Below are 24561 nucleotides of genomic sequence, written 5' to 3' on the forward strand. Positions count from 1 at the left end.
CTGTGGATTGTCCCTACTCCATTCCACTGAGCCGGGACAAAAGAGTCTTTGCAATAAATGGTATGGGAGAACTGAACTGGATATCAACAGCCAAAAGAATGAAAGAAGACTCTTACCTTATACAAAATTAACTCAAATAGGATCAAACACCCACATATAAGAACTAGTACCATAAAATTCCTAGAAAAAAAGTAGGGAAGACCTTGTAATAGGAGGTAGCTTCCTGAACTTTACATCCGAAGCACAAGCAACAAAAGAAAAAATAGATAAATGGGAACTCCTCAAAATCAAATGCTTCTGTGCCTCAAAAGACGTTGTCAACAAGGTGAGCAGGAAGCCAACTCAATGGGAGAAAATATTTGGAAACCACGCATCAGATAAAGGTTTGCTACCCTGTATACACAAAGAAATCATACAACTCAACAACAAAAGAACAAACACCCCAAATATAAAATGGGCTATAAATATGATTAGGCATTTTTTTTCTGAAGAGCAAATACAGATGGCTAAACAGCACATGAAAAGATGCTCATTTTCATTAGCTATAAGGGAAATGCAGATCAAGATTGCAATAAGATACCACCTCATACCTAGAAGAATGGTGGCTATTGAACAAACAGGAAACTACAAATATTGGAGAAAATTTTGAGAAATTGTGATGCTTATGCACTGCTGGTGGGAATGTATAATGGTGCAGCCACTATGGAAAACAGTCTGTCGGTGCCTCAGAAAACTAAATATTGCATTGCACTATGACCTCTCAGTACCACTACTTGGTTTATACCCAGAAGAGCTGAAAGCAGTAACACAGACAGACATTTGCACACCAATGTTCATAGCAGCATTATTCACAATCACTGAAAGATGGAAACAATCTAAGTGCCCATCAACAGATGAATGGATAAACAAAATGTGGTATATGCATATGATGGAATATTAGGCAGCAGTAAGATGAAATGACGTCCTGAAGCACATGACAAGATGGGTGAGCCTTGAGGAAATAATGCTGAGTGAAATAAGCCAGACACAAAAGGATAGCTATTGTATGACTCCACTTTTATGACTGTGGTAAAGGTGAAATCAGAGGCTTATAACACAGAATATAGAGGACCTAGAGATACACAGAAGCTAGAGATGGGTGAACAGTTAGCTAAAGAAGTTGAACTTAAATGTAAGGGAATAGATAGAAGTGAAGGAAGTTCTTTAGTGGGTCTATAAGTAATATTACCAACTTGAAGGTGAACATGATTGAAAGTGGTTGTATAGACCCATGTGTCCCACTAATTAACACTACAAATATAAGTGAGTTCTTGCATGAATTACTGTAAAGGTATGCATCTTGTACAAAGAGTGTATAAGTTCTGGGTAAGGGGGAAATTGCTAGCACATGCTATGGACTATGTTTAACAGGAAAACATCAACAGTACAACAGCAACAGCATGGGTAAATAATGGGGGGAGAGACGAGTTAAGGGGAGATTCAGATTTTCTATTTGGTGATGATATGTTTATTGGTTATCTTTCTCTTGGAAACAATGAAATTATCTAAAATTGAGAGTGTTGATGGACTGTTGACTTTGGACATTACAAATGAAGCCCAGTGAATGGAGATGGCTGAAGAATGCACTGATTGAGAAGTAGACTGGTGAATGATGGTGTATATATATCGAATATTGTGCTGCTACAAAAAGGAAGGAAGTTGTGAGGCATGCAATGTGGTGTATGAATATGTGAGACATTTGGTGAGGCAAAATAAGACAGAAACAAAAGAGCAAATATCATATGATCTCATTTAGAAAGTATTTATAAGAAAACAGAGGCCTAGATTGTAAGCTCTTACAGCAGTCATATTTAATTTGGAGTGGTAATTGTTATTTCTGGATTTTGAGAAGCTGTTTTTTTATATATATAACCTGGTATTTAGAGATAAGAATGAAGCCTATTATCAGGATTGAGGTAATTCAGAATACAGCAGTAAGGAAGACATTGTCTGTATTTTAGAATTTCATCTCCTCTTTGAGACAAGGAAGAAAGGTTTATTTTGTCCAGAACCTACATTTTCTGTAGCACGTAATCTAACTCAACCTTTTTGGATAGATCATTTAAACAATCCAAATACAGGGAGCCCAGAATAGGAATGAGAGCCTTTAATCCTGGATAGCTTAATGTAATGCCTGCATACATCCCAGAGTATATTAAGCAGATAATCAAAAAATATTGACAAAGTCCCTTGAGGGATGGGAGAAAAAATGTGGAACTTTTAAACTTTACCACCAAGGAAACCCCAGATACTATGTCAAACATTAGGGACACCCAAATCAGTAGACCAAGCCATTGATCTTGAGGCTTGCTCTTGTGAATCTTATGTATATAGTGGAGAAGCTTAGCATATCTATAGGTATGCCTAAGAGTCACCTCTGGAGGACCCTCTTTTTTTCTTTTGTGTATTGTATGGCAGCGGCCACATTTCATAGTGTGAGTATCCTGTTATTGGAGCACCATTTTGTTGAGTTTTTGTTTGTTTGCTTCTTTGTCTTTTGTTTCGGGAAGTACATGGGTAAAGGACCTCTTTTGTTGCTCAGAAATGGCCTCTTTCTCTCTTTAAGCCCAACTGTGCTAGTGAAACCATTGCCCTTCCCCTTACATGTGACATGACATCCACGAATGAAAGTCTCCCTGGTGGTGTGGGAGATGACTCCCAGAGATGAGTGTGGCCTTGGCATTGTGGGATCAACAATGTCATCCTGACCAAAAGAGGGAAAAGAAGTGGAACAAATCAAGTATCAGTGGCTGAGAGAGCTCGAATAGTGTCAAGAGGCTACTCTGAGGGTCACTCTTATACAGCTTCCATTAGACATTGCTATCTATCATAACTTGCCAACCCCCAACTAAAACCATTCCTGCCCATCCTAAAGAACACCTAGTGCCTTCTATAAGATTCAACAAAGGTTCCATGCACTAGGGTAACTTTCCAGAAACCTACAACCTCCAGATGGGTCCCTGGACCAGGTAAGTCCTGAAATGCAGAGGGGTCAGCCTCTCCAGCTTATCAACTAGTTTCATCCCCTTACCCCATATTATTGACAGTCCCTTCTGTGGTTTGAAAGGAAGTGTGCCCCCTAAGAAAAGCCATGTTTTAATATAAATCCCATTTCATAAAGGTAGAATAATCTCTATTCAGTACTGTATATTTGAAACTGTAATGAGATAATCTCCCTGGTTAATGTGATTTAGTCAAGAGTGCTTGTTAAACTGGAATAAGGGACGACGTGTCTCCACCCATTTGGGTGGGTCTTGACTGGTTTATTGGAGCCCTATAAAAGAGGAAATATTTTGGAGAATGACAGATTCAGAGAGAGTAGAAAGATGTAGCCATGACATGCAGAGAGTCCATGAGCCAGCAATCTTTGGAGATGAAGAAGGAAAATGCCTCCTGGGGAGCTTCATGAAACCAGAACACCTTCCAACATGAAAAACTTAGAATGGACATAGCCCAAATACTCCTAAAGAGTGGGAGAAAGATAACAGGTAATGGTAGAGTTATAAAGAGAAGGTAGGGTTTAACAATGAATATGAGTGTTGAATCATTATATTGATATTTCTCATAGTCTCCAGTACCTTACAGCAATTATAAGCAAAAATCTAAACTTGTGGGATTGTAACCCATACCAAACTCTGAAATCTGTTCTACAACTAATTGTTGTGATGTACTTCGAAATTTATTGTTTTATATTTATGTTATTTTTCACAAATAAAGAAAAGGAGGAGTATAACAGAGAAGATAGGATTTAAGAAATGAGTATGACTGCTGAATCATTATATTGATATTTCTTTTGGTCTTCAGTATCTTGGAGCAGCTAGAAGAAAAAAAGAAAAACCATGGAAATACAACCCTACCAAACTTTAAAATCTGTTCTATAACTTCTTGATAAAATGTACTTGGAAATTTATTGCTTTTTTGTGTATATGTTATGTTTCACAATTAAAAAAAAACATAAAAAAAACCCAAACACAGGGAGCCCAGAATAAGAACGAGGGCCTTTAATTCTGTATAGTTTAATGTAATGCTTGGATACATCCCAGAGTTTATTAAGCAGATAATCAAAAAGTATTGGCAAAGTCCCTTGATGGATGGGAGAAAAATATGGAACTATTAAACTTTACCATTGGGGAAACTCCTGATGCTGTGTCAAACATTAGCGACACCCAAATCAATCGTCCAAGCCTTTGATCTTTTTTCTTTTTTTAATATTTTTATTGACAAATCTTCACACACGTACATTCCATGCATGGTGTACTGTCAGTGGTTCACAATGTCATCACATAGTTGTGTATTCATCACGATGATATAGTTTTAGAACATTTGTATCACTCCAGGAAAAGAAAAAACTCATACATACCATACTCCTTACCCCTTGCTTTCACTGACCACCAGTATTTCCATCTGCCCAATTTTATTTTACCCCATCCCCCTATTATTTATTTATTTTTATTCATATTTTTTCACTCTTCTATCCATATCCTGGATAAACAGGGCATCAGACACAAAGTTTTCAAAATCACATAGTCACACTGCAAATGTTATATCTTTATACAAGCATCTTCAAGAATCAAGACTACTGGAACACAGCTCAGCAGTTTCAGGTTGTTCCCTCCAGCCACTCCAATACACCATAACCTAAAAAGGGATATCTATATAATACATAGGAACAACCTCCAGGATAACCTCTTGACTCTGTTTGCTATCTCTCAGTCACTGAAACTTTATTTTGTCTCATTTCTCTCTCCCCTCTTTTGGCCAAGAATGCTTTCACAATCCCTTGATGTTCAGCCCCGACTCATCCTGGGAGTTCTGTCCCACATTGCCAGGGAGATTTATAACCCTGGGAGTCATGTCCCATGAAGGTGGGGGAGGGCAGTAAGTTAGCCTACTGAGTTCCAGCCCTTGGTCTTGAGACTTGCTATTGTGAGGCTTATGTAATGTAGTGGAGAAGGTTAGCTTACCTATAGTTATACCTCAGAGTTACTTCTGGAGGACCTCTTCTGCCACTCAGATGTGGCCTCTCTCTCTCTAAGCCAAACTCTGCAAGCAAAGCTGTTGCCCTCCCCCTTACAATGGACATGACATCCAGGGATGAAAATCTTCCTAGTAGCATGGGAGATGACTCCCAGGGATGAGCTGGGTCCTGGCACCATGGGATCAACAATGCCATCCTGACCAAGAGGGGGAAAGTAGTTTAACAAATAAGGTATCTAGTGGCTGAGAGAGTTCAAATAGAGCTGAGATGCCACTCTGGAGGTCACTCTTATAGCAAGCTTCAGTTAGATATTGCTACCTATCATAACTTGGCAAACCCCAACCAAAACCATTTTCCCACCAATCCTAAAGAATACCTAGTATATTCTATAAGATTCAACAAAGGTTCCATGCTCTAGGGTAACTTTCCAGAAACCTACAACCTCCATATGTATCTCTGGACTAGATAAGTCCTCATGTGCAGAGGGGTCAGCCTTTCAAGAATATCAACTAGTTTCATCTCCCTATCCCATATTATCAACAGCCCCTTCCAGTGCAAAAAGATCAAAGGTGATGTTTGGAGTTATACAGAGAAGGTAGGGTAGCAAATGAGTATGATTGCTGAATCATTATGTTGATATTTCTTTTAGTCTCCACTATTTTATGGCACTTAGAAGTAAAGACCTAAAATTGGGGAATTGTAACCCATACCAAACTCTGAAATCCATTCTGCAACTAATTATTGTGGTATACTTTGAAATTTATTGCTTTTTGCATATTTATTTTTCACAAAGAAAGAAAAAAAGTTGATTGGGGTGATAAATGCACAACTATATGATATTGTGAACCACTGATTGTGTACACTTTGGATGATTTCATGGTATATGAATACGTAATATATATCAATAAAAATAAATAATTAAAAAAGATCAAAGGAGAAGGTGGAGTTATAAAAAAGAGAAGATAGATTTAACAAATGAGATGACTCCTGAATCATTATATTGATGTTTCTTTTAGTCTCCAAAGTCTTAGAGCAGCCAAAAGCAAAAACCTAAAATTGTGGAACGGTAACCCATACCAAACTCTGATATCTGTTCTACAGCTCATTGTTATGGTGTATTGAAATTTATTGCTCTTTTGTATATGTTAGTTTTCACAATTAAAAAAAGAGATCATACAACTCAACAACAAAAGAAAAACAATCTTATTATAACATGGGCTAAAAATATGAATTGCCATTTTTTTCCAAAGAGCAAATACAGATGGCTCAAAAGCATATGAAGAGATTCTGTTTCATTAGCTATAAGGGAAATACAGATCAAGACTATAATGAGATAACACCTCACGCCTATAAGAATGGCTGCTATTAAACAAAGAGGAAACTACAAACTTAGGAGAGGATGTGGAAAATTGGAACAATTATGCACTGCTGGTGGGAATGTATAATGGTATAGCCGCTATAGAAGTTGGTTCGGTGGTTCCTTAGAAAACTAAATATCTCGTTGCCCTATGACCTGACGATCCCATTGCTTGGTATCTACCCAGAAAAGATGTAAGCAGTAACACAAACAAACATTGGCACATCAATGCTCATACCAACATTATTTACAATTGCCAAAAGATCAAAACAATCCAAGTGCCCATCAATAGATGAGTGGATAAAAAAAAAACTTGCTCTATATATACAATGGAATATTATGCAGCAGTAAAATGAAATGAGGTCCTGAAGCATATGACAGCATGGATAAGCCTTGAGGACACAATGCTGAGTGAAATAAGCCAAACACAAAAGGATAGATACTGTATGATTTCACTTTTATGACCTTGGTAAAGGTAAACTCAGAGGCTTAACCATCAACTCAGAACCCAAAGATGGGTAAATAGTTAGTTAATGAGGTTGAACTCAAATGTTAAAGGAATGGATAGAAGTGAAGGCAGTTCATTAGTGGATTATAAGTAATATTGCCATATTGAAGTTGAACATGATTGAAAAGGGTTGTATAGAGCCATGTATCCCACCGATTAACACTACAAATATAAATAATTTCTTAGATGAACTACTTCAAAGGTATGAATATCATACAAAAAGTTAATAATAGAAGAGTATAGGGGGAAAATTACTATTGCATACTATGTTCTATACTTAATAGGAAGACATCAATAGTACCACAGCAATACCAGGGGTACTGGGGGAAAGGACAAGAGTTAAGGGGAGGTTTGGATTTTTTTCTATTTGGTGAGGGTGTGTTTACTGGCTATTTTTCTCTTCGGGACAAAGAAAATTGTCTAAAATTGAGAATGTTAATGGTTGTACAATAAGCAAGGATAATGTGAGACATGAATCTTATATATTGCCCTAGGTATTCTTTAGGATTGGCAGGAATGGTTTTGGTTGAAGTTTGGCAAATTATGATGGGCAGCAATGTCTCACTGAAGCTGCTTAAGAGTGACCTCCAGAGTAGCCTCTCGACTCTGTTTGAACTCTCTCAGCCACTGATACCTTATCTGCCCCATTTCTTTTCCACCTTTTGGTCAGGATGGCATTACTGATCCCATGTTGACAGGGCCAGGCTCATCCCTAGGGGTCATCTCCTATGCTGCCAGGGAAACCTTCACTTCTAGATGTCATGTCCCACATACGGGAGAGGGCAATGGTTTCTCTTGTGAGTTAGGCTTAGAGAGAGAAAGGCTACATCTGAGCAACAGATGAGATCCTCTGGAGGTGACTCTTAGGCATACCTATAGGTAGGCTAAGCTTTTCTGTTACATACATAAGCTTCACAAGAACAAGCCTCAATATCAAGGGTTTGGTCTACTGATTTTGGTGTCCCTAATGTTGGGCATAGCATCAGGGGTTTTCCTGGTGGTAAAGTTCAATAGTTTCATTTTTTTCCCCCATCACTCAAGGGATTTTGCCAATACTTTTTGATTATCTGCTTAATATACTCTGGGATGCATCCAGGCATTATATTAAGCTATACAGGATTAAAGGCTCTCATTCTTATTCTGGGCTCTCTCTGTGTTTGGATTGTTTAAATGATCTATCCAGACAGGTTGAGTTAGACTATGTGCTACAGAAAATTTAGATTCTTTCTTCTTTTGGTCCCAAAGAGTAGGTGACGTTCTAAAACACAGACAATGTCTTCCTTACCCCTGGGTGCTAATTATACTTAAATAAATATTTGGTAGAATTCTCAGTTAAAAACAACAACAACAAAAAACAACCTTTGTCATTTGTCTGCTGCAAAATAGAGCAAAAAAGTGGAAGTTTGATGGAATCACAATAGTTAATATAATTTAAGGAAAAATAAAGGCATAATAAAAGTTATGGCACTTAATGTTGAAAAAAGTAGAGCTTTGCATTTTGCTTGGTTCTTTGGACACTGCATGATTTAATAAAATAAAAACTTCCATGTAATCTTGCTATCCATCAGCTGGTGGCACCTTCAAAACACATTGCAAATAAATGACCCTTCAGTATACCATTTTCCACAAAAAGATAGCATTTTATTTTTACCAATGTGGATGAAGTACAATTTCTTCAGCAATCTCAGTAAGAATTGTTAAGGGGACAAAACTGAACTCTGAATTAAAAAAAAATTAGAAAATGAAAATACAAAATCCTAAGAAGTAAATAAAGACTCTGCATCAGCACACTGGTGTCAAAACACATATCCACACTACATTTAAAAAAATCCTATGAAAAACTATTCTTGTGTGCTTACTGGAGGTGCGCCTCTAAATTCAACAGCTACTTACCATTATCTTTTAGGGAGTAGGCCAAAAAGTAACAGAAAACCCATGTTTAAAACAAATGTTTTCTCTTGTCTAACGATTTTTTCCTGAAGCTGAACTTGAAGGTGGAAGGGGAGTCTACAAGCCGAGAAAATTAGTCTTCATTGTCATTTTCACTGAAGTCATCATCATCATCATCGTCTTCCCAACATAAGACATAGGTGTCTCCGCCCTGGAGCCACTGTACTAAGACCCATGGAACTTGTAGCCAATGTCCTGTCAGCACCATTGGTCAAGTCTCTAGCAGAAAGCCTTGCGCCATTTGAAGTTGAACCTGATGATATAACATATATAGTGCTGATTGATCCCTGACCCATTTCTGTCACATAAGGTTCCAGAGCTTTAGGTATTGTATTAGCTAGGGTTTTCTAGAGAAATAGAATCAGCAGGAGATATCTGTAGATATAAAATTTATAAAAGTGTCTCATGAAACCATGGGAATGTAGAGCCCAAGGTCTGTAGGGCAGGCCGCAAGCTGGTAACTCTGATGAAAGTCTGCAGCAAACTCTCAGGAGAGGCTGGCTGGGCAATCATGGGAATGTAAGGGTCTAAGATCTGTAGGGCAGGCCGCAAGCTGGTATTTGCAATGAAGTTCCTAAACAAACTATCAGGAGGGGCTGGCTGGACAACTGTAGGAATAGAAGAGTCCAAAATCCATAGGGCAGGCTGTGAAGCTGGCTACTCTGATAAAGGGTCTGGATGAACTCCACAGGAGAGGCTCACCAGTGGAAGCAGGAAGATTGACTGTCTCCTCTGAATCCCCTTAAGAGTCTTCTAGTGATTAGATTAAGCATCATTCATCGCAGAAGACACTCCCTTAGCAGATTACAAATGAAATAAGCTATGGATGTAATCAATGTAATCATGATTTAAGTCCATGAAATGTCCTCATAGCAACAGACAGACCAGGGCTTGTTCAACCAGACAACCGGGCACAACCATCTGGCCAAGTTGACACATGAACCTGACCATGACAGTCTACCCTTTTTCAACTTGGCAGCTATGCACATCACCTTAAACCATACTTAATCTCTAAATAGAAAATAACAGACCCATTTTTTCTTTGCCTAACAATACTCAACTGTGCAACATACAACCAGAAACACATTAAATCTCCCCAGAATAAGATGCAAGTCTTTGGGTAATATTCACTCTTAAACTTGATATCTTACAACTTAAATAGTATAACATGAACAAAACAGCATTATAGTCTTTGTTTCTGTAACTGATCATGTGGTCATAGTTCATGTTTATCACTACCTTTTTCCACTACCCAGTACATGTTCCCTTTACCCTCAGCAAGCACTTCAGCTGGCTATGGTTCTTTGCCTGGTGGAGTGACCCAAACCTTCATTCCTGAAGTTTCAGAGCCATTGGTAGTCCTGCCTGGATTGGGTTGACACAGTTTTCCATTGATTTTAACCAGATGGTGTGGTAGTACTAAAAGAAGCCCTAGGGGATCTCCTATATTCCAGGAAAACTCTTCTTTACCTCCATTGTGTAGCTGCAGTCCTATTTCCCCCTGATAGTCAGGGTCAATCACCCCAGCCAGTAATGCAATCCCCTCCTTGGCTTGTTGCCCCAGGGGCATGAGTAGCCCAAAGTGACCAAGTGGCAGTCTTAGATTCCAAGTCAATGGAATCATTGTTGTTTCTCCTGGTGGAAGCACTTCCCTTTCTGGAACTAAAACCTGTAGACCAGCAGACCTAAGGGTCACAGGGACAGGGAGCAAAAATTTTCCTAGTGGATCACTAGGGGTAATAGTGAGTGGTGTCACTCCTATTTCCACCCCTTGGTTCCTGGACACATGGATCCTGGCTATGGGAGAAACAGCACCATACAGCGGACACTGATTCAGAACATACACAGCTTCCTGGAGAACATTACCCCAGCCCTTCAAGGTAGCCACCTAATTGCCACTGTAATTGAATTTTCAAAAGGCCATTCCACCGTTCTATCAATCCAGTTGCCTTTGGATGATGGAGACATGATAAGGCCAGAGAATTCTATAAGCATGTGTCAACTTCTGCATTCCATTTGCTGTGAAGTGAGTTCCTTGATCAGAAGCAATTCTGTGTGGAATACCATGATGATGGATAAGGCATTCTGTAAGGCAGTTTTGGCAGAAGCATTGTGTGCAGGGAAAGCAAACCCATATCCAGAGTATGTGTCTAATCCAGTTAGAACAAATTGCTGCCCCTTCCATGAAGGGAGTAGTCCAATGTAATCAACCTGCAACCATGTAGCTGGATGATCACTTCATGGAATGTGCCATATCAAGGGCTAAGTGTGGGTCTGGCATTCGGCAGTGGCTGTAGCATGTCAGCCTTGATGAGTGGAAGTCCACATTGCTGAGCCTATGCATAACCTCCATCCCTACCACATGATCACTTTGTTCATGAGCCCACTGGGCAATGACAGGAGTTGCTGGGGAAAGAGGCTGACTAGTATCCACAGAATGGGTCATTTTATCCACTTGATTATTAAAACTTTCCTCTGCTGAAGTCATCCCCTGGTGTGCATTCACATGGGACACAAATATGTTCATGTTTTTAGCCCACTCAGAAAGGTCTATCCACATACCTCTTCCCCAGACCTCTTTGCCACCAATTTTCCAATCATGCTCTTTCTAAGTCCCTGACCATCCAGCCAAACCATTAGCAACAGCCCATGAGTCAGTATACAAATGCATCTCTGGGCAGTTCTCCTTCTGAGCAAAATAAACAACCAGGTGCACTGCTCGAAGTTCTACCCTCTGGGAGGATTTCTCCTCACCACAGTCCTTCAGGGACATCCTGGAAAGGGGTTGTAGTGCTGCAGCTTTCCACTTTCGGGTTGTACCTGCATATTGTGCAGAACCATCTGTAAACTAGGCCCGAGTTTTCTCTTCCTCAGTCAATTCACTGTGAGGAACTCCCCAAGAGGCCATAACTCTGGTGTGGGAAAGAGAAGGTAATGTGGCAAGAGCGCAGACCATGAATATTTGGGCCACTTCCTCATGTAACTTACTTGTGCCTTCAGGATCTGCTCTGGCTCTACCTTGTATATATTATTTCCATTTTATGATGGAGTGCTGCAGCACACACCCAACTTTATGACCTGGTGAGTCAGACAACACCCAGCTCATGATAGGCAACTCAGATCTCATGTTAACTTGGTGGCCCGTCGTTAAGCATTCGGTCTCTACCAAGGCCCATAGCAGGTCAAAAGCTGTTTCTCAAAAGGAGAGTAGTTATCTGCAGCAGATGGTAAGGCTTTGCTCCAAAATTCTAAGGGTCTGCATTGTGATTCCCCTATAGGGGCCCGCCAAAGGCTCTAGACAATATTTCTATTTGTCACTGATACTTTCAGCACCATTGGATCTGCTGGATCATATGGTTCCAAGTGGTAGAGCAGCTTGTACAGCAGCCTGGACCTGTTACAGAGCCTCCTCTTGTTCTGGTTCTACTTTTCTGGTCACTTCATAAATGGGCTGTAGTAGCACACCCAAATGAGGAATATGTCGTTGCCAAAATCCAAAGAGACCAATTAGGCGTTGCACCTCTTTTTGGTTGGAGGAGGGGCCAGATGCAGCAACTTATGCTTCACCTCAGAAGGGATATCTCGACATACCCCATACCACTGGACACCTGGAAATTTCAGTGAGGTGGAAGGCTCCTGTATTTTTGTTGGATTTATCTCCCGTTCTCTGACATGCAAATGCCTTACTAATTGGTATAGAATAGTTGCTACTTCTCGCTCAGTAGGTCCAATCAACATGATATAATCAATATAATGGACCAGTGTGATATCTTGTGGGAGGGAGAAACAATCAAGGTCCCTGTGGACAAGATTATGATATAGGGCTGGAGAGTTGATATATCCCTGAGGTAGGACAGTGAAAGTATATTGCTAACTTTGCCAGATGAAAGCTGGTCCTAACTAACAGCTATTGAGAAAAAAAGTGTTTGCCAGATCGAAAGCAGCATCCCAGGTACCAGGGGCTGTATTTATTTGCTCAAGCAGTGATATCACATCTGGAACAGTAGCTGCAATTGGAGTTACCACCTGGTTGAGCTTATAACAATCCACTGTTGTCTTTCAAGACTCACCTGTTTTCTGCACAGGCCAAATAGAAGAGTTGAATGGGCAAGTGGTGGGAATCACCATCTGTGCATCCTTCAAGTTGTAGAGTGGCAGTAATCTCTGCAATCCTTCCCAGTATCCAGTAGTGCTTCTGATTTACTATTTTGCTAGGTAGGGGCAGTTCTAGCGGCTTCTACTTGGCCTTTCCTACCATAATAGCTCTCACTCCATGAGTTAGAGAGCTGATGTGGGGAGTCTACCTGTTGTTCAGTATGTCTATTCCAATTATGCATTCTAGAACTGGGGAAGTAAATACAGAATGGGTCCAGGAGCCCACTATACCCACTGTGAAGTAGACCTGAGCTAAAACTCCATCAATCACCTGACCTCCATAAGCCCCCACTCTGACTGTTAGACCAGACTGACATTTTGGGTCCCCTGGAATTAATATCACTTCTGAATCAGTGTCTAATAATTCCCAAAATATCTGATCATTTCCTTTTCCTCACTGCACAGTACCCTTGTAAAACGCTGTTGGTCTCCTTAGGGAAGGCTTGGAGGAAGATTAACAGTATAAACTTATGGCAGTGTAAAAGGGTCCTCCCCCAAAAGGGACCTGGCCTCTCCCTCATTCAAGGGGCCCTGGGTCTGTAAACTCTCAAGTCTGGAAACTGACTAAGGGGACATGATTCTCTATTTTTGTAATTTAAGATAGACTTCTGTTCACTTGACCTAGAACACTTTTGCTTATACAGCTCAAATAAGAATTCAGTAGACTGCCCATCTATTGTACTTCAAGGTACCCCATGACCTACTAGCCAACACTATGAGTCTCTGCAAGTCAGATTATTTTGACTACCGCTTTGAGTCTGCTCTCCATTATGATAGCCATGTCCACCTTGTCTTTGGCAATTGAGTGCTTCCACCTGGCTTCTGACAACTTGGGATCTGATCATCCCCATTGTGTTTAAGGATTCCAGCTCAGTGACAGCAGTTCCCACAGTAATATCTGACCTACAGAGAAGTGCAACTACAGAGCTCTTCAGGGATGATGGTGCTAGTCTCAGAAACTATATTCTGTATTTCTCACAGTTCTGGTAAAAGGTGCATCCTCCGGGCATTACGGGGGTGTATGAGCAGGCTTTCCATGATAAATCCATTCTAACATTCCCATCTCTCTAAGCCTCTGGATCCCCTCATCTACATTATAGCAGGGCAGTTCTGGCATTTCAACCTCAGGTAATGTCAGCCACCTTTTGATCTATGTTTCAGCCAACCATCCAAATGAACTGTTAATGCCTTTTCTAACTCCTCGAGTTATAACATTAAATGCAGGTGCTCTGCTTAGTGGGTCCATGTCAATAAATTCAGCCTGACCCAGCTTTATATTCCTCCCACCATTATCCCACACCCTTAAAATCCATTGCTACACATACTCTCCTGATTTCTATCTATATAAACAGGAAAACTCACCCAGTTCTTTTGGAGTATAATGTACCTCCTCATGGATGACACTTTGTACCTCATCTTTTGGGGCCTGTTGACTTTAGTCTAGTTATAGGTCTGGAAGAAATGAGGGGTGGTGGTATCTTCCAAGCCATTTGCTTCAGGGCATTCATTTGCAGTTTTGTCTCATGAAACATCATTAATCACTCTAGGGCAATCCGTTCAGGTGGAGGTTGGTGGCCCACCCCTTAGGGCAGGCTGGATGTATGGTGACTATGTCCTCAGGGCAGACTTTTACAGGGTTATCTAGAAAAGACTCAGCATGACCTAGGGTTCCAACCTCTCTTCTGACATTGCTATCAATCCATATGTCGCCATCCCATTTCTCAGGGTCCCATTCCTTTCCAATCAATGCCCTCACTTTAATGGCAGACACCATGCAGGATTGAGAGTTCAGTTTATGTTGTAAAGTTGCTACTCTAACAATAAGATTCTGAGTCTGACTTTAGGAAATCTCTAGTCTGTGGCTACAGGAAATAAGATTTTCCTTCAGGGCACTCAGAGAAACATTTACATCTATTATATGGCATGTAAGCTTCTCATTTGAAGCCTTCAGCTCATCCCATTCCCTTATTAATGTATACAGCATATTCAACAACAACCAGCCAACATCTCTATACCTCCTATTTCAACAAAACTTCATAAAGGTGTAAAAAACATTATGCCCCAGAGCCTGGCTTTGTACAAGTGAAGCATTAGAAGAATCCAATGGCGATATTTTGACTATCTCTTTTGCCAACTCACCCCATGGACTGGCAGTATCATTTTGATTACAGGAGACAGAGTCCTTAGTGCTTTTGAGTCCAGTCAGAGTAGAGAACCAATCATAAAAACCCATTTTTAAGATTCTGTTTCTTAAGAACCACTCCTGGTACCAAGCTGTATTAGCTAGGGTTCTCTAGAGAAACAGAATCAGCAGGAGATATCTGTAGCTATAAAATTTATAAAAGTGTCTCATGTAACCATGGGAATATAGAGTCCAAGGGTTGTAGGGCAGGCTACAAGCTGGTAACGCCAATGAAGTTCCTCAACAAACTCTCAGGAGAGACTGGTTGGACAACGGTAGGAATGGAAGAGTCCAAAATCCATAGGGCAGGCTGTGAAACTGGTTCTTCCGATGAAGGGTCTGGATGAACTCCACTAGGAAAGTCTCACCAGTGGAAGCAGGAAGAGTGACTGTCTCTTCTGAATCCTTCTTAAAAGTCTTCTAGTGATTAGATTAAGTGTCACTCATTGCAGAAGACATTCCCTTAGCTGATTGTAAATGAAATCAGCTGTGGATGCAGTCAACATAATCATGATTTAAGTTCATGAAATTTCCTCATTAGCAACAGATAGGCCAGCTCTTACCCGACCACATGACTGGGCACCACCATTTGACCAAGTTGACACATGAACCTGACCATGACAGGCACCAATTTTTTTGCCATTTTAAGGTCTTTGGCTGAACTGCTTCCTAATTCTAGTGCACAAGCCATTCCCATTCGCTTAATACTTCTATGCCATCATGAATTTCAAACATGTTGTCAAAATTAAACAGATACTCAAATTTGTTGTTAGAAAAAAAAAGAATTTTCCAGTTAAATCATCTGTGCCTGGGGATTTCTTTTTGGGGAATTTTAAAGTTATGAATTTGATGACTTTAATAGTTATAGGGATATTTAAATGATATATTTCATAATGAATGAATTATATTTGTGTTTTTTGATTAATTGGTCCATTTTGCCTAAGTTATCAAATTCATATGTATAGAGTTGCTCATAGCATTCTTTGATTATCCTTTTGCTATGCAGGCTCTGTAGTCCTACAGACCATTTTATTCCTGATTTTACTAATTTGTGCCTTCTTTTTTTCCTTTGTTATTTTTTTCTAGAGGTTTGCCAATTTTATTGATCTTGTCAAGTACTAGGTCTTCATTTCATTGTTTTTCTGTATTTTGAAAATATCTTCATTGAGAAATCTTCACATGTACAGTCCATACATGGGATACAATCAATGGCTCATAATATCACAGAATTGTGTATTCATCACCATGATCATTTTTAGAACACATTACTCCAGAAAAAGAAATAAAAAGAAAAAAACTCATCCATCCCATATCCCTAACCCCTCCCTCTCACTGACCACTAGTATTTCAATCTACCCAGTTTTTTATTCTTTATCCTTCCCGATTTATTTTTATCCATATATTTTTTACGCATCTCTCCATACCCTGGATAAAAGGAGCATCAGATACAAGGTTTTCACAATCACATGGTCACACTGTAAAAGCTATATCATTATACAGTCATCTTCAAAAATCAAGCTACTGGAACACAGTTCAACAGTTTCAGGTACTTCCCTCTAGCCACTCCAATATACCATAAACTAAAAAAAGGATATCTACACAATGTATAAGAATAAACTTCAGGATATCCTCTTGACTTGTCTCAAATCTCTCAGCCACTAAAACTTTGTTTTGCCTCATTTCTCTCTTATCCCTTTTGGTCAGGAAAGTTTTCTCAGTTTCACGATGCCAGGTCTCAGCTTATCCCAGGAGTACTTTCCCATGTCGTTAGGGAGATTTACACTCCTGGGAGTCATGTCTTATGTAGAAGGGAGGGCAGTGAGCTCACCTGCCAAGTTGGCCACAACTAAGCAATTAAAAGTCCTCTGGGGAGTGACCCCGAGGCATAATTTTAAGTAGGCTTAGCTTCTCCTTTGTAGGAATAATTTTGATAGGAGTGAACCCCAAGATTGAGGGCTCAGCCTATTGAATTGATTGTCCCCACTGCTTGTGAGACTATCAGGAACTTCCCAGATGGGGAAGTTTAATATTTCTTCCTTTCTCCCCAATCCCCCAAGGGAACTTTGAAAATACTTTTTCATTCTCTGACCAAATTACTCTGGGATATATCAGGGCATGACACTAACTTGTACAAACCAACAAAATCTCATAGCCTATTCAAGATTCTCTCTAATTATGGTGTTCAAATAAATTGACCATACAAGTTAAATTAGATAATGCACTACCCAAACTAAAAATTTTGCACCAAATAAACATCCCTTCCTATGGTCTCACACAGAAGTTGAAGTTTTAAGATATGGACTATATCATCCTTTACCCAGTATTCTGATGTACCTTAGTCCTATCCAGGTCAGCTTCCTTCATATCTCTAGTTGAAGTGTGATCACTTTTTCAACTTTTTAAACAGTTGCTGTATGGGGTAATGCTGACTTTCATAACTTCAGAGCTCTAACTCAGAGTCTCATGGGTCACATACATACCCGAAGTTTCAGGGAAAAACCATGTTATACTCAAATAGCTCAGTATCTCAGAGTTTAGAAATAACAGTTACACCTCCTGAATATATGTGACTGCTGTAAGAGCTTACAATCTGGGACCCTTCACAATAGGCTCCAACCTGATAGCCCATGCTCTCAACTTCAGTTCACCGAGTTTTTATGTAATAGTCTATATGACTGAGGCGTGATAATATGTGTCTTTTTGTTCTGGACATTTCATTCAACACACTGTCTTTAAGGATCATTCACCTAGTTGCATGCCTCACAACTTCATTCCTTCTAAATTTCCTTTAAATTGTGTAAAATATACATAACAATTTGCCATTTTCACCATTTAAAGGAATCATCCAGTGGCATTAATTACATTTGCAATGTTCTCCAACCGTAGTAACTTTATTTCCAAACAGAAGCTCTATATCCATTAAGAAATAACTTTCCTTTCATTTTCCCAGGCCCTGGTAACCCCTAGTTTACTGTCTGTCTCTAAGAATTTGCCTTCTCTATTAAATCTGTTCAATTTAATTGATTTCTGCTCTTATCTTTACTATTTCCTTCCTCCTGCTTAGTTAGGTTTTATTTCACTTTTACTTTTCTAGGTTCTGGAGCTGTGAACCTAAATGATTGATCTGAGACTTTTTCTCTTTTCTAGTGTACATGTTTAATGCTCTCAATTTCTCTCTTAGTACTACTTTAGCTGTGTTCTACAAATTTTGCTATGTTGCATTTCCATTTTCATTCAATTCACTGTATATTTTTTCCCCTTGAGATTTTAGCTTTGACCTATGGATTATTTATAAATATGTTTAGGTTTCAAGTGTCTGGAGATTTTTCTATCATGTTTGTGGTTGATTTCTAGTTTTATTCTATTGTTGTTGAAATATACTCTATATGATTTTAGCTCTTTTAAGTATGTTGAAGTTGTTTTAATGGTCCAGGATATAGTCTATTTTGACATATGTTCCACTGGTACACGAAAAGAATGTGCATTCTGCTCATTGGGTGGAGGGTTCTATAAATGTCAATTGGGCCCTATTGGCTGATGGTGTTTTATAACCTTGCAAATTTTCTAATTTCTCTATTAATGTTAGTTTTTCAAAAAAATTGACTTGCTAATACTAATGAGTTAACAAGATGAATTTAAGTGCTTATTTTATGTCCTGCACTCCAAGTCTTTTACACGTATGAAATCATTCAATCCTCATAGTAACCTAATCTGTCACATAATACTACTACCTCCACCTGACTGAGGTTTGAAAGATTACCCAGTTAGTAAATGGAAGTGCTGGGATTCCAGCCTAGGTTTGTCTGAGACTTAACTGTGTACATGTATCCCCTATGCAATCTGCTGAATTATCAGGGTTTCAGAAGGGCTTGATAAATTTTCTTCCAGTTTCTCACCTGAGTAAGGATGCAAACGTTATGTTGATGTTTGCAGGAAAAGTCCTCCCAAGTTTTGGTAAGCTGCCTCTAGGAAGTCCGCCAATTATTACCCCTCCTAGGATAGATGCCCTCATATAATCCCCTATGGTTGAGTATCAACCAGTCATGGCAGCTTGCTTCTTGTGGACAGATTACAGCAAAAGTGCTGGGACACCACTTCTGAGGTTAGGCTGCAAGGAGCAGTTGTTTCCATCTTAAGCCCATTCTCTCTCTCACCCTCACCTGGTCTGAGGGAAGCCCGTGCCCTGTTGTGAGCTGCCCTATGGAGGCCTATGTGTTGAGGAATTGATGACTCAGTCTCTGGTCAGTGAGGACGTGAGGCCTGCCAGCAGCCACGTAAGTGAGCTTGGAAGCAGATCTTCCCCCATTTAAGCCTTGAGATGATTGAGCTCCAGCTGCTACCTCATTTGTGTCCTTGAGAGTTGCTGAGTCAGAGGCACACAGTTAAGCTGTGCCTAGATTCCAGACCCCAGAAACTGATATAATGGTTGATTTTGTATTAAGCCACTAAGTGTTATAGGAAAGCACCCAAGAAAGAGGAAGTGAGGACTGGAAACCAGACTTTCAGCTTCTTTCACCACCCCTTTCTCTTGGGGCTGAAAATCCACATGAATATAAAGAGGTGATAGAAATCATGACAGATTGGAGCAAGAAGTGTAAGAAAGGGGGCTTACTGTCCTGTTTACTGAGTATATCTTTAGGAGGACATCACCTCACATGATTCCCACGTGACCCCAATACAGCAGAGGACAAATGGCAGCATGGCATTTTTAAACAGAGAGAGGGACAGAAGTGGCATCTTAGACTCTCCTGGGCTCCTGTGAAGCGGAGAAAGAGCCCAGAAACAACCTTGCACCTAAGAGGGACATGCAAATTAGAAAAGCTGAGGGCCTGGGAGCTGATCATGGGGCTATGATGGCAAGACAGGATGGTGATCCTTTGGCAGGATTACTACCTGGAGCCCCCACTTGGACCAGCCACTCCCAGCTTCTCTGGGAGACTGAAGATTTAACAAAGGGACCAAGTTAATGTGAAAGAGTTAATGTGTCATTGCTGGGCAGGTTTAAGGCCATTTAAATCCTCCTCCATTATCCCTCCTAAACCTTCAACACTACCCTTAAAGCAAGATGAGAACATTTCTCACATGCCTGCAATATGCAAAGGACACTCTCAGAAGCCCGTAGCTTTCTCAAGGACACTGAGTGAGTGACCTCTAGGCTACCTTTTTTCCACATCTGGTTACTGTCCTGAGGTCAATGGGAAAGTGAATGCCAAAGTGGAGGGGCAAGTGGCAGCCATTACCAGGAAAAGGGAGGCCTGGAGAGGGTAGTGGAAGCACAGAAAGGCAAGGGAGCTGAAGCCTTTCCCATTCATCCTTGGGGAAATAGAACCTAATTTTAATTCATGCTTCTTGCATTGCTTCAACCTCAACTATCCTCAAAAGCCCCTTTCCCTTCCTATAGCTCCACTGTGTTTTTCTCTTCCTTGGAAATTTAGATTGGGTTACAGGACTGCCATATATGGTTGAACAGGTGTTACACTGTAAAAATCCAGGTGAACTATTCACATCCTGCGAGATGATTTGGCAAGCTATTTAAAGGAAATCTTTCCACATCATCCCCTCTGGATCCCTTGTCTTTCCAATTTGTTAAATACCTATTAGGTGCTGAGTGTTTCTAGGTGCCATGAATTTGACTGAACAAGACAAACAATCTCTGCCTTTGGAGTTGATGCAGGGAGATACAGATAATAGCCATATGAACAAATGAAGTGAATTTAGGGGTCATAAATAAGTTTCACACATGGGGGTGAGGTGAAATTTTATAGCTGGAGGATTTGGGAGGTACATTCTTATGTCCTTCACTAATACACTGGACCACATTTTATAAATAATACAGTATAGTAATACTGATGGTCAGTATTTAATCATTTTCTTTTTTTGCAACTTGAAATAGCAGACAGCATGTTGTTATATACACACGGGATATCTAATACAAGGTAGCAGAAATTTTTTTATTAGCTTTGTATTTGTTCCACCAGGATGAAACAGCATTTTAAGAGAACATGAATTGTTCAATGAACTGAGTGGGAATAGTCTGAAAGTTGTATTTTTTATATAACCTAAAATTAAGGATATTGTTGGGAGTTTTGGTAGTGGTGGAGAGGCAGACTTTGAAAATTTAGTTCATTCTTGACATTCATGAGAGACATATTCTAAGACCTAGGAGAGTCCTCACAAATCAAGAACCCCACTATGGCACGTAATTTCCCCATAAAACACAGTAAAATGCAAGAGAAATATTGAAATATCTTTTGCATCCTTCATGTTTCTCTATAGATATAAGGCTAAGAACTCTGTGGTTATTTTCTGGGCTTAAATACCATCAATTTCCCAGATTCCTTCATTTTTGTTACCAGGACTAGAGGGTAGTTTTCTTTCCAGGGTTTTTTTTTTTTTAAACTAAGGAGCCAAGGTTAAAAAAAAATCATGAAAGTCTTTGTATGTCTGAGAATGAATAGAAAAAATCACAACACATTTAAGATATTGGGCTATGAGATTTGCTCACTGTTGGGGTAGGGACACAGTCCAAACACTAGCCTCAGAACAGTCATGATTCAAATGCAGCCTTCAGAAAATGAGAATGACCATGAGTCATCAACCATGGAGTCAAAGAAAAACAACTGAAACTGAGGATGTTAAATCCATAGATGCTTAAGGTTTTTAGTATCTAAATTACAGACCCATATCAGGAAGGCACACTTGCTTACCTCTTCATGGCTATAACACATGTGACATCATTTTGAGGGGAAAGTCAAGTGATATAGGATTTCTGAGGTGACTATCACACAAGAAACTGCTCTGTAATACCACAAACTGGATTTTTGGCAATACTGGCTGCTAGGGTTGGTTCCTAATTTGTCATAATCTCATAAAGGCTCTGATATTCAGGTTCTTTCTCTTGAATGAGGGCTGGTAATTCCTACCTCCAAGGGCAGAGGTGAGATAAACTGAGCTAGGGGTTATGAGAGACATTCAAAAACATGAAGGCAACTCACAAAACCAAGGTGTTATTTTCCTTTAATTAGGTCACTGGCTTCAGACTCCCACTTTTGTTCCTTGAGCAGAATAAAAACACATGGGAAGCACCAATCAGCTGAAATGGACATTGTGTAAAGGGCTTAACTTACTTCTTTTACAAACCACTGACAAAAGGCAGGACCAATCCATTCTCTCGCATGAATACCACAGTCTATCCAGACAGCTCTTTTGTAAGCTCGTGATCTTCTGCCCAGCTGAAAACAAGAGTATTCAGTATAACCAACTCAGGCTTTTATTTTTGAATTTATTGGCAAGCATAATTCAATGAGGTTGCAGCCAAATCCTACACTGTAGTTTGGGGCATTGCATAACTCATAAAAACGTACATGTACTATCTCCTTGGGAAGTTTAGGCCTGTTTATGCAGAAACGATAAATTTATTACCCTAAATAAATTGCCAAGGAATAGGGCAGTCCTCAAAATCAGTTTTCTTATAAATTTTAATATAAACGATTGTTAAGTAGAAGCCTAAATTATTATGTGTATGTATGTGTACATGTTCATATGTGAGTGGATGTATATATACCCTAAGAAAGTAGATGTTTTAAAGAAATAGTTATGCTTTATAAGTAGACAAAGTTACATTTTATTACAATACAAAATGGAAATCATGGTAGTATTAAGCAAAATACTTTTCTGTACAGTTTTACTATATCTTTGTTACTTATAATATGGTCTTTAACTCAGTAATCAGTAGGTAACTCTTGACAATGTATTCATAGTGAATCTAGTATTCACTAATTTACTTATTTGAAAATTTCAGGAAATCCTTTTCAATGTCAGACATTGTATTCGGCACGGAAAGTCAAAGATGAAAAGACAAGGAATTTATACCCTAGGCAGAGAGGACAGACGTGCAATCAATCCATCAATCATTACAATGGGAGAACATTGCAGTAGTATGTCTAATTTTTCCTGGGAAGTAAGAGAAGGTTTCTTAGAAGAGGATCACTTGAGTACTTGAGCAAGACTTGAAGTTTGTTTGTCAGGCACGTAAGGGAAGGCAGCCAGGCTTAGAAGGAAATCTGAGCACAGCGTATTTGAGGAACTGCTTTTGGAATATAAAGTGTAAGGAAGGAATGACACTTGAAACTGGACGCAGAGGCAGAGAAGACATGAAACCCTCGGATATCACATAAAAGAGGTGAGGTGATGTTCTGCATTTGATAGGCAGGCCCTAAAGGATTTTGACAGCCAGTTGTGTGTGTGTGTGTGTGTTAGAGAGCTCATGCTGACAGTAGATTGGAGAATATATTAGGGGAATGGGGGTGGGGGATGGAAACTGGGGACTTGAAAGGAAGTTCAGTACTGAGGTCACTGTAGCAATCCAAGGAGGAAAAAGGAAATCCAAGGAAAAAAGGTCAACAGCAACGGTGAAAAGAGGTTGGGGGAGATCCAAAAGATATTTAGAAGATGGAATCATCAGTTTCTGGTGGTAGATTTAATGTAAGTGGCTAAAATAAAAGAGAAGAATTTAGGACAACACTCTTTTTTCTGCATGGTGGTGGGTGGGGGAGGGGAGTAGTGGTGGAGCTGTTCATTAAGATGTAGGCTTTGGAGGAAAAGATAATTTCTGTAGAATAGGTTGAGTCTGAGGTGCTTTGGTGAAAATCCAGTGAAAATGTCAAATAGCCATGACATATGGCTTTAAAGCTCCAGAGAACAACTCCACTGGATTAAAAAGGTCTGGGGTGATTGAAGCCCTGAGGTTGGGTACACCCCTCTAGGGAGGGTTTACAAAGTGAGAGGAGAGCTGTGAACAGGTCCTGGGATAAGCAGAGCCTAAGGAAATGGTCAGAGGGAGAGAAGCCAGCAAAAGAGACCCGAGAGAGTGGTCTGGGAGAGAGGAAGACCAACCAGGGGGACATTGCTGACCTTGGCAAGCCAGTTTTTTGAGGAGTTGAGTCAAGGTCTGAGTGGGGTTGTGGAAGGGAGACAATGAATATAGGTGAGTCTTTCAGAAGTTTGGCAGAGAAGGGACAGGATCAATAACTAGGTAAGAATGCAGAGCCAAGGCATAAGAATAAGCACACCTTCCTACACATCTGTGTGGTTTTGCACCGGTTCATCCTTAGAAGCACCAACTCATAAATAATTTTGGAGCCATTAGTTTTTGAAGTGTACCAGTAAAACTCTGTAGAAGTTACCAACAGGATTCTCTAGAATATTTAATGGTAAAAAAGTAAATATGGCTCAAAACCCAAGGGAAAATTTTTCTTAAATTATCAGGTGATGTTAAATATGAGACTCCTTGAAAGATCATTTTTATTCCTTTCTCCATAAACCAAAGCGGAAAAAGATGAATGTTTGGTAAATATTTTTGTTTGGCTAACGATTTCTTATTTTATTTTTAC

General features: G+C 39.7%; 1 protein-coding gene across 1 annotated transcript in view; it reads right to left on the reverse strand.

Moving 5' to 3' along the window:
- Positions 1-24561, reverse strand: part of CPA6 (carboxypeptidase A6) — a 114479-nt gene that overhangs the window by 80043 nt on the left and 9875 nt on the right. The window contains exon 5 of the mRNA XM_077163309.1: positions 22297-22401. Coding sequence (XP_077019424.1) covers positions 22297-22401 — 105 coding nt within the window. The remainder of the gene's footprint in view (positions 1-22296; positions 22402-24561) is intronic.

Source organism: Tamandua tetradactyla, chromosome 6 (assembly GCF_023851605.1).
Source record: "Tamandua tetradactyla isolate mTamTet1 chromosome 6, mTamTet1.pri, whole genome shotgun sequence".
In the NCBI taxonomy this organism is placed as follows: Eukaryota; Metazoa; Chordata; class Mammalia; order Pilosa; family Myrmecophagidae; genus Tamandua; species Tamandua tetradactyla.